This window comes from Anarrhichthys ocellatus, unplaced genomic scaffold, assembly GCF_004355925.1.
Source record: "Anarrhichthys ocellatus isolate YVR2014 unplaced genomic scaffold, GSC_Weel_1.0 scaffold5, whole genome shotgun sequence".
NCBI classification, from domain to species: Eukaryota; Metazoa; Chordata; class Actinopteri; order Perciformes; family Anarhichadidae; genus Anarrhichthys; species Anarrhichthys ocellatus.
The window spans coordinates 13,583,505-13,595,067 of record NW_022280035.1 but is presented as its reverse complement, the minus strand read 5'-3'; the positions used below and the strand labels follow the sequence as shown (position 1 = coordinate 13,595,067).

Below are 11,563 nucleotides of genomic sequence, written 5' to 3'. Positions count from 1 at the left end.
GTCACTGTGCAGCTGAAAGTGGTCCAAATCTGACGCTGTTTTTCCTCATAATTCAGACCTCAGAGAGTGACGAGTCTGACGACTGTGGCCAACTTTGTCCGCTGTCGTATCAATGCAATCTCTCCACTGTCACAGAGTTCAGCACAAGGACGGTGAGGTGTTGGACCACATCATTTATATAGTGTTAACCAGCAGAACTCGAAAAACACAGCATCTGTGTGTGTTCGAAAGAAGAAATAATTCAGGCCAACGGAGAATCCGGCTGTGATTGCAACGTTTTCATTGCAAAATACTAACTTTTACTTTTACTTGTTGTAGTTGACTGCTTCAAAATGTATCAAATTATTTAGTTTAACTTGAAACTTAAATCAGTTATTTTGATGCTGGGCCGTTGCCAACCATCCCCAATTGTATTGCTTGAGAGTTAGTGATGCATTCACTTGTAGCCATGCTAGAGACTTGCTTTAAGGGTGGTAATGTTGGTTGTTCAGAGTTGTCTATTACTATTGAATTGATTTCCATGAAATTTGGTCCAGATATTCATCGTACCCAGAGGATGGAACCTACTGGCTTTGGTGAGCCCCTGAAAGTTGCTCTTCAGTTTATCAAGGTCAGCACACACAATATGACATCAACAAGTTATTTTAGCATTTTAGCATGACTGCATATGACCGACTTAACGCTCTAAAATGTGTTACATCAACACGTTATGCTTCTTAACATTTCAATGAGTCACAATGCAAAACGTGTTCATACATATGTTGACGTAAACGTGTTACATTTGTGCGGCATGCTGAGCGTATCTGTTGTAAACAGGCATGAAGTTTCACAGCTTGCAGCAGGATTGAGCTGCTAAGAAGGCCGCCGTTAACCACTAAACCTACTCTTAATAGATACATGTGGAATCAGTGTCGCATATGCAGACACACACAGGCGAACATGGCTCTTGCTCAGAAGCTGGCTCTTCGTGTTTCTAGGTGTGTGTGTGTGTGTGTGTGTGGCAGATGGCAACTGAATTTACACTTGACATGTCCCCAGTTGGAGCTACCAGTATTAATTAATGAAGTTCAGCTGTAACTGTGTTTTGGACAAAGAGGTGGGTGGTTACACCTGTCTTTCCAATGTGGCTTTTATCAATCAATCTGTGCTCATTAGCCTGATTGCTGCAAGTGCGGAGGAAAGCATTTAAAATATGATGGATGTTCAGATGAGTGTGTCTGGAGTTAGATCAGTGTAGGATTGCAAACTGGTGTGACTGAAATTCAAATTTAACAAAAAAGTGCTTTATAGATTCATCTGGAAACCAGCATTTGACAAACACCTGTCATTGCCTCCATCAAAAATAATTATTGTAATAAATCACAACACTGTAGCTTCTCCAGAGAGACACTAATGTCCTCCAGAATCATACTTTATCATACTTTTATTTACTTCTTCAAGTGGGTTATTGCACTGAAGGGGTCCATTCTGACCCACTTACATCTCTGCATGATCATTTTTCGAAAAGCCGAGTAAGGCTTATAAGAGACATTTGGAGACATTTGAAGGCTTCCATGTTGCTGGGCTTTCTGGTGGTCCGGTTCTGTGTTAAATGATTTGACATGTACACTAGCATCAAAAGCCTGAATGCATCTTATGCAGCCCTGTGTGTTATGCAAATGGAGGTGTTTTAATGAAGGCGCAATGAATAATTCAGGAGTTGTGGTCCACGAGAAACACACCGCAGGAACAAATTCATAGAAAAAGAATTGCTTTGGAAAAATAAAAATTGACATTATGGTGTCTCTCCCCTCTGTTTGATATCCAAGGCTGCTTATCACTTGCTCATTAACAAACATCCGCAAACTGAAATAACCCATTTGATTAGTTTGTGAAGCACAGGAGATGCACTGAGTCCGTGTCCACTTCTCTCTTGCCGCCGCCGCCGCCAGCCTTTTGTACTTTAATAAGACTAAAGCTGAATATCGGAGTAAGGTTTCAAACTCAGTTTGTCTTTTTTGGGGGGATTGGTTGTCTGTACAATACTGGAGTCTGATTAATGACTACAAAGAAAAAGAACAAAAGGAACACAGTCTGCAGCATTTTGTCTTCTGACAATTTTTAAAATAGACCAAATGAAATGCTATTAACAAGGATTTTGATTTACTAAAAATAACATTAAAAACATCCCTGCGGTTGAGCGGGTGCGATGTTCAATCGTGAACAAACAGGAAAGTCATTTTTGATTATGCTCCCTTAGCAGTGTGCAAGTTAAGGGTGCCAATTTTCACATGGCTCCATCACAGGGACTTCGAGCTGACTGGCGTATTGTGTGTGGATTGTGGTTTTTGCCAAGTTGTTGCTTTGTCAGCCCCGGGCTAAGAAAGGAAGGTGAGAATTATTCACCACCCACACAACACTTACGAGTCTCTTATCTAATCCTCCAGCAACATGAAATCCTTTGCTGGATCAAACTAAGGACATGTTGACCTTAAAGGGCTCACACTGTGTTCCTTAATGATACGCACACCTGAGTCGTTTCAAATCAGCATTCATCAATCTCCATTTTGTTGATGTGAGCGTTGTCATCATCTGAATGACAGCATAACTGTGTGAGCATCATTTTCACTATCTGCAGCCGCTGCCACTCACTTACAGGTAGAGTAATGTAATGCAGACGCAGTGCAACGGAACAGCCCAGTGTCCACTTTGTCCTGTGCAGATGTCTCTAACGCATCCCCCTGATCTCTGACACAGTCAGGCTGACTTTGTAATCATATTACCGATGCATGTCTCATTAGTTTCTGCCATGGCTGAGTGTTCCTGCCTCCTCCTGCTTGCCTCATACCCTCTCTCTCTCACACAGACATGCACATGCACAAACATCCACTCAATTGCTGGCTGGCATTCCAGAGTGTCTGGGCTTGCATCTAAAGCAGTTTCCCAGGGAAATAATAGCCCTCTAAAAGGATTCTCTGTATGCAGAATCATCCCATCCCATTTGCATCCTAGTGAGACAAATTCAATTTTAGCAGAAGGTGAATGTAACACCATGTTGAGATGACAAAAGAATGAGCAGGAGCCAGAGGACGACTGAGACCTGAAATTAGAAGGGAGTTCATCTGGGTGTTTCTGTGACTGGGGGGGGACTCTTATTTCAGATACTGATGCATTTAGATGTATTCTAGATTAGTTTAAAGTGAATCCAATAGAAAGTTACAGGTTAGGAAGATTTAGTGACAGAGCGGCTAAAACGCATTTTAGACTTTTCGAATAGCGGCCTCTTGAATGTGTGTCTATGATGTCTCACTCAGCGGCTGTCGATTTCTTGTTCGTCCGCCTTGGCTTTCAATAAAAAGGTAAGCCCGGCCATTCATCCCACATCCCCCTTAAAAAATGCAGACAAAGAGTGAAGGTCTTAGATGGAATATGCATGATGAAATACTGCCACTCTGATTGTGAGTCAAGGTCATAAGCCGTCTTTCTGAGCTGGTTTTCTTCATCTGAAATGTTGCTGAAGCAGGTTTCAATAATGAGCCCGCAGTCAACTCCTCTTTTCTCCACCGACCCTTAACCCCTTTCTCAGGTAAAGTGATCAAAGCTCATCCTTGAGAGAGTGTGCTTGTGTTGCTCTGAATAGGCCTGACTGACTGTTTGTCCCTTTTAACTTAAGAAAGTGGGAGCCATGACACTGGTTTACCACCTGATGCGGATTTGTCTGTAAATTGCTTTAACTGCATTCCTTCAAAAACCACCAAAGAGAAGTAGGTCTTCCGTAGAAGCATCTCCGGAAACACTTGTCACAGTTCCCCTTTCTGTGAACCCAACGGTGTTCATTATTAATGAGATCTTCATGGCCATCGTGCTACCTTCTCCTACACTGGGTAGATACAGTGTTAACTCAATATCTAGCTCCCTGACAAAATGTAAATCCTCCCCGTGTGCTACAGTTTTTTCAGTGTCTTGTCCTTGGGGCGGCGTCATTTGGTTTGAGGTTGATGCAACGCTGAGTGGCTACAGCCTGTTGTTACTGGGCTGAGCTCACAGCTTGTGTCAGTATTCTATTGATTTCCTCCCACCAGGCAATTTCCAGGGTACTTAGCCTAAATATCAGCTCTGATCAAACTGCCTGAAAGCGAGTGATCCGCTTCGAGCTTGATTCTGAGTTTGTGTGCGAGTGTGCAGCAATAACGTGAGCAAAACACCACGCGGCAAACATCGAACATCAATCCGAGAGATGTAAACATCCCGACCTTTGCTTGCTCTAAAACAGGGCTGTAATGCTTTTCATGAAAGGGTCACCTGCATGTCCTCCAAAGAGATTTAGCAGAGGAAAAAAAAAAAAAGCTGCTTCTGTGACACTCAGGGGGGGTTCTGACTGGAGTAATCTTTTGTTGCTGTTTAGAGGTTTTAGCATTCCATGGAGAAAGCAATTTTAAAACGGATGAGGGCATAATCCCCGACAATACAGGGATTATCTCTTTAAATGACCTTTATCTTGCCATGAGGCATGGAGTGCTTTTAAACTCCACTATCCGAAGTCTGGTTTGATTACGGCTACAATGCCTATAATCACCAGGCTATAGACACACTGTACAGCTGCAAGGAGGCTGTGTATTCAAAATGAAAGATAAGGGCCTCCAAGGTATTTTAGAGATACGCAAGAAGTCAAGTGACCGAAGTGAGAGGATTTGAACAATGGAAAGCTGAAAAAGGAAATGTCTTTCATGGTATGTTCTCAGACTGAGGATATTCTTATGGTTTGTTTTGGAATTTTGGGACAAACAAATACAGTTAATAAGGAAAAAAAAAACCCTGAACCTCTGAGCTTGTTTTTTATTGAAAGGCTCAAAAGTAAAGGAGTGAATCAGAGGGGAAGTTGGGCTGTTTGGCTCCCACCAAATGATGGATGAGGCGATCATCTCCCACCTTTGTTAGTTGGGATTTCTGCCTCATCAAAGGTGCTATATTTTACCCTGAGAAATTGAAGGGGAGAGCAAACACTGCTTTGTTTCAGATAATTGGAGCCATGGGACCTGGCACCAATTATCTGAACCAAGTAATGGGAAAGAGATTGACTAAAATGTTGACTATATTTCATAGCAGAACTTGTGACCTTTTTTGTACTTTTGGTTTGAAGTGAAAACTCTCTTTATTGTCAACTATTGTTTTCTCATGTTGTTTTCTGTGTGGGAGGATCTTCAAAGGAACTCATACAAAATACAGTTTGGTTAAGTTTATCATCTTTTGCATTTCTATAGACCAAATGTCCTCCTTCTAAATATGAAATACAGTCCGCTGTGATTTGACAAAGTTAAATATATCTAACTGCATCTCTTTGGTTTTCAAGAGTCTTCTTTGTTTCTGAAGAGGTCTTTATAAAAGAGCTCAGTGGAGAATCTTAAAAATAAAAAATAAGCCTCTAGCCAATGAAACATTTCGGACTTTGTAGCCGGCTCCGCTGCTCTATTTTGTTTTATTACATCTGTGTCAGTAAGGTTGTTGAAATGGACAAATCTAAACTTTGCTTACATCCTTGATGAATATTTCAGCCGCATTCATTATGCATGTGAGGATTCACTGAATGCATTGCGGAGATACGGGAAAATTGTTTGGGAATTCAGAATGTGTTTGACCTTTGAGAATATTGAGCTTAATTCAGCCATGTTTGTATCATTTCAATATTGCTTTGTGCTTAGTTTGTAAACAAATTTTGCTGAAATTTTTTGTAAATAGCAAAGTCCCAAGGAAGGAATTTGTTTTCTTAAAATGTATTCACATTTCATGTTCAGTAGAAGGACATCTCAACTTGAAAGTTAGCTTGCCATATAAGCGGGTGCTTTTTAAATTACAGAAAAGGAGCAGCAAATAGAAACTGATGAATCAATGCGTGCACGTTCAAAATAAAAACTCGGAAGGAAGTAAACCATAATAATTTCCAGATAATAAATAGCCCAGCTGCCTGATCATTTTAAAGGAATGTGGAGTGAATCATACTTTGCCATCCAGCAGAATAAAGTCACATGATTAAAAAGCCCCTAACACTCCAAAACAAATAGGAGTATGATGAATTGCTTTCGTTTCAAAACTTCATCTTCCTTAGTGTGGCCTTAAGGTGAAAGCTCACCAATTGGAGTTTTGAAAAGTCCCTTAGATAAATGTTTTCATGATTCCACTCCAGATATAAATGCAGCACTACACTTATCAGTTCAACCTCTTGCTAAACAACTTATATATCGTTGCTGTAATTCCCCCAACCAACCAGGGGCGTAGTTGGGAGGATTTGATACTTGAATCTGTTCTTCAATTGAATTCTGTTATGTTAATGTTGTTTTTACGTTTATATTTTTTCTCTCCTGTTTGATGTAAAAAAGCAATAAAAAATTTCCAAAATTTGTTTGATATAATTATATGAAAGGTACTGACAGCATTTTGAATATAAACAACATTCACACATTTGCATACTAACAAAAGTCTGAAACATATACATAAAGTAGACAGTAATGGACAGTAAAGCATGTATGACTATATATTGATTCAACTGTGATTGAACACAGGCTAGATGCATATGTATTTCTACTCTATGTATCATTTCCGTTCACTGTGTAAAGAATATACATGTATAGTGATATTTTCAGTGTTTTTTGTATTGTGGGAAATAATTGTTGATCTTCAGCCTTTTGTGAAAGAAGGCAATCAACATACACAGCTGACGATTGTGGCCTATAAAAGGTACAAAAACACCTTTATTATAATTAATAAAATCTTGAAAAACTCAAATGATACAGGTCATTCTCTTACAGTATGTACAAAGACTTACATGGTTTTCACACCGATGTGTCTGGTGGGAGTGTTCTTTCCTTTCCGGTCCCTGGGCAAAACGTCTACACATTTGAGTCACCCCCCCCCCCCCCGCCCATATTTGGGTACTCCTGCTATATTTAATCCCAGGGAAGCTGAATTTAAAAAAGTATCTTGAAAATATTTGAAGTCGACCGTTAAGACCGGAGCCTGGCTTTATGCAGTGACTGGTCTGGGTCCACTGGGCTCGCTAACAGAGTCTCCGCGTGTGCGTCCAGAATATTCTCCGATAAATGAACCGTCCTCGTTGAATTCTCCTCCACCATCGGCGTAGTCAACCATGCTGTCTCTGCTGATGCTGTCCCCCAACGCGTCATCTCCAGCCAGGGAACGCAAGCTGCTGCCCTTTAGCGGCGTCTTCTCTTCGCTGTCACTGCCACCAACAACAACAGAGAACGATGTTCAGGGTCAGCGGTACAGTGCATATACGTTCAACAGCAACACTCATGGCACTAAGAGGCTGATACACAAGCACACAGCATTACGAATAACCACACATACAGATTATTACATTCTTGGCTGCACTAACACACAAGCATGCTCCCAGTCACAAAGCGAATACTTCTTATGGTTCTTATACATCACTACGGGAGGTAGGCAGGGGAGGATGCAGCGGCTGCACAGCAGGAAAGGGAGCACAAGGGAGGCGGGGAGGGCTTGCTACAATCACTTCACTAATTGCTAATTGCCAAGGCTTCAAGACCAAAGGCAATTTCAAATCTCTTTAGAACCAGCGATGGAAATTGCCAGAGTGCAGTGAGAAAGAATAAGAGTGGGAGGTGTGTGAGAGTGTGTGTGTGTGTGTGTGTGTGTGTGAGTGTGTGTGTGTGTCGGGGGGAGGTGGGGCGCTGAGATTGAGAAGGGGAAAAGGGGGTAGAGGTGGGGCATATGCAATCCCAGACAAACAGCCTGTCATTCCTGGTATTCCCAAGGGCCCACACGCAGGCCGAGCAGATTAGATGCCAATTTAAGGCTGGGCGACTGGCCAGCTCGCAGGTGTCTCACTGCGAGACGCAGGGTCACCTCAAAACATTGAGGATATTTTTCCTCCCTGTCCTCTTTTCTAATTCCCTAAACCATCCATGTTTGGTAACACCTCTCTCTGTCCTCCGCTTTGGTATTCATAACGCAGAGCGTCTGCGTTCAGAGACGACGCTCTGGTGGCCGGTATATGATAGTGCCATTTGAGGCATACTGTAGTTGACACCTTTGTCAAATACAACCTCGACATTTTGAGCAGCCTTTTAGAGCAGAGGCATGGTTCGAGCTAAGATTACAAATCGTGTCTCCTTCACAGGGACTTTTAATAACCAATCGTATCTACACCATTTCATGAGGCCGTTTACCATGCAAGCCACATAAGGTCCGCATTTCAACTCTTATCAAACCCTCTTTCTCTTGACGACTCTGGAGCGCTGGAGATAAGTGGCTGTTATCTAAGAGCAGTGGAATGCCATGGCCGCCGCAGCCCGCCCACAGTGACTTTGAATAATGTGATAAAATGGGGCTGAGTGCTTTTGAGCCCCGGCTCTCGTTCAGGTAGTTGATCTGGATCCTGCTCAGCCTCAGCCTCAGCTGTTGCTGTGAAAAGGCTTTCCTTCAGCCTCACAAACAGGTGAGGGATGGGGGCACATCACCTGGCAGAAGGTAATCAAATTTGTCTTGCCACTGACCCATGCTGACTTCGTTTGAGGGCAGCAGTGAAACATCAGGTGGAAGGAGGATTTTTTTTTCTCTTTGCACCTGCAGCTGTATTTATTTTAGTTTCAAAGTGTCTGAAGGAAAAGTTCTTCACATCTGCTGCTTTCTCCCTCATTGCACATGAAAATGAAGGCAAGAAATAAAAGGTGCAGGGGGTTAAAAACAAAAAAAAACAGATAAACTTGCCGTGGAAAGAATTGCATCACACTGCTGGCTCACAGCCAGCTCAAGCTATGACACCTGCTGTTCTTGCAGTGGACAGAGGGGCAAGACAGCAGAGGGCTGTCTCTAAAGAGAAATTGTCTGAAGCATAATTACCACTTATCAGCTCCCCAGACACGTGGCATACCAGTGGGTGGTCTACTGCCGTCAGAGATTCAATGGGCACAAGAGAGCCCTGAATCCAGCCCCAAAGCCAGGTAAACAACACCACAGTAAGGCTAAGGGCACTCTGGGGGGGGACAGTAGTCAGAACAGCCTCATGAAACCAACCGTGAGAGGCATTCTAAGTTGCAGCCAAACATTTGCATCAACTCACAACTCTTCTGCCTCATGAGACACAACTTGGCATCAGAGCTAAAATCAACAGCACAGTATTTATTAATTATGGACAATGGAGTTTTGTAACACAGCAACACACAATAATCACATCATTATGCACCAACTTCACTGAGAGTTGATGTGTGATCGTGTTGAATCCTCGCCCAGCACTACTTGGCGCTTCCCTGGGTCTTCCATCAGTGTTAAACCTCACAGAAAACAATACTTAAAGTGTGTTTGAAAACCATCCCAGCATCTGCACAGCAATCATTGGGTGAATAGTATCGATTAACAACCCTCTCCATTCACACAATAAAGTCATTTAAAGCTATGGGAAAGTAAAAACGTAGTTATTACATCTTTAAGCAATAATAATCTATAAACAGGGCTGTGTAGACGATGCATTGTGTCTTGTTCAACAGAATTATAGTCTTGGCAAGAATCACAAAAATGCAATTGGCAGCATCCACACAGTTGTGAGTAATCATGTTTTGAATAATATGATGACGAGCATAATCAAAGCGGACAGAAGAGGCTATTTTAGGGGATTTCTGTTGGGTGTGCACAAACAAACACGCTATTGTCACGCAGTTGCTGCAGTGCTGTCAAGCAAAAATAGGATTCAGTCGATTTCCCTAAACTGTCACCGTAGCGGCTAAACAATGCAAACAATGGAAATTCAACAGCTATTATAAAGTACAACAGCTGACTGCTTTGGGCTTAAAGGCTCTGTTTTCCCACCCATTTGCCATGCTTAGTTTATGCCTGTTTCAATAAGTGCAAGATGTTTTGCATCAGGAACGACTGTACATCTAGAATCAGCCTGCGTGTCTGCAGTGAAAGCTTCTGAGAAGAGTGGCCTGCATTGGAGGTCTTCCACAGAATCCACACCATACATACATGTTAAGGTCACAAGGTCAATCAGGGTTTAAAGGTAAAACTACATCCGTCAAAAACACCTGGTAAGAAGAGGCACTCTGCCTAATGTGTGTAATATGTTTGACACATGTATACAGCTCAATGTGTTGACTTGCTGTATATATATACACATATATCCATACATATATACATATACATACACATACATATATAAACACAAACACATATATATATAAACACATATATATTTATAATTTATATATATAAACACATATGCGTATATACAAACACATATATATATATACACATACATATATATATATATATATACACATACATATATATATATATATACACATATATACACATACTGTACATACATATATACACATATATACTTTTTTATTTTTTTTTTATTTTATTACACTATATTCATCCCGGAAGGGGAAATTGGTCTCTGCATTTGACCCATCCCTGTATATAGGAAGCAGTGGGCCGCCCGGGGATACGTATATACGTATGTACTGTATATATATATACATTCACATATATACATACATCATACACCTATATATACACACATATATATATATTTACATATATATACACACCTACTGCCTACTGGACCAAGCTGAATCACACACTCGGATCATAATCTGACAACAAAATAAAAGCACATAATTCCAACTAAAGGGGGACAAAGCTCAAGTTCTTGTTACCCACTACTTTTAACTACACCGTGTGATTACCTAGCCCATTAAATGATGAGAACAATGGCTTCTTGGCTGATCCAGGTAAAGCTCATGAATGCATGGTTTTCTTTTGGGATGGGAGAGAAAACATTACTGTGACACATGACAAATGAGTTTCTCAGCCAGAAAGCACTCAACATATGGTTGTTGGATTAATATTGCTACAAGACAATGCATTTCAAGGAGATAAAATGGAGATACGAAACTTCCTCAGCACACTTTGGCACTGCAGCTCTCCCATGCAGAGCAGGAGTACAGCTCACCTGTATTCACAGAAGGTGTCATCATTCTCTCCTTGTGACTCCGCATCAGGGTGCAGGTCCTCCTTCGCTTTCACTGCAGGAGGAGGGACGGGACAGACATTTCAGCAGCATTGTTAAAAAAACAGCACTTTCAACCATAGATGTGATTACATATTACTTATACTGTTGGGACATAGTATAATCTGTAATGCTTCTAATTCAAATAACTGTAAAGGATTGTGTCGTTAACATTTTCCAAAAGGGAAATAACTCAAACAGTAGCATCCGCCTTGTGTTAGTTTTAATCAAGCACAGTGATTTTCTGTCAGACTATTCTTGGAAAGTAGATGTCCAAGAATAAACGATCTGAACTTTTTCATCACTTGAGTATATATGGGAGTTGAATTTAAAAGTCACAACCAAAAAGCTTTTGAGAACAACTAAATATGACTGTGTAAACATTATATCAAGTCTGCACACTGAAAGCCTTTCTTCTGTTTTTCCGCCCCAAAGTGCTACACAGCAGCTCTTTGTGTAAATATGCTTTAAAAAAAATACTAGTTGTTTTCAAGAGAGACAAAAGAGGGGTTTCATGTAAAGAGCTGGATG

The 11,563-nt window shown here is 41.2% G+C and overlaps 1 protein-coding gene across 11 annotated transcripts in view; it reads right to left on the bottom strand.

Moving 5' to 3' along the window:
• Positions 1–6,152: 6,152 nt before the first annotated feature.
• The window catches only part of chl1a (cell adhesion molecule L1-like a), a 50,217-nt gene continuing 44,806 nt past the window's right edge, over positions 6,153–11,563 (bottom strand). For 7 of the 11 annotated variants that reach the window (XM_031845075.1, XM_031845074.1, XM_031845077.1 and 4 more), the window contains 2 exons: positions 10,976–11,048; positions 6,153–7,213 (listed from right to left, as the gene is read on the bottom strand). In XM_031845075.1, coding sequence (XP_031700935.1) covers positions 6,997–7,213; positions 10,976–11,048 — 290 coding nt within the window. In that variant the 3' untranslated portion in view covers positions 6,153–6,996. Of the gene's footprint in view, positions 7,214–10,585; positions 11,049–11,563 lie in introns of those variants that run through there. The other 4 variants (XM_031845084.1, XM_031845085.1, XM_031845080.1 and 1 more) reach the window with 3 other exon arrangements.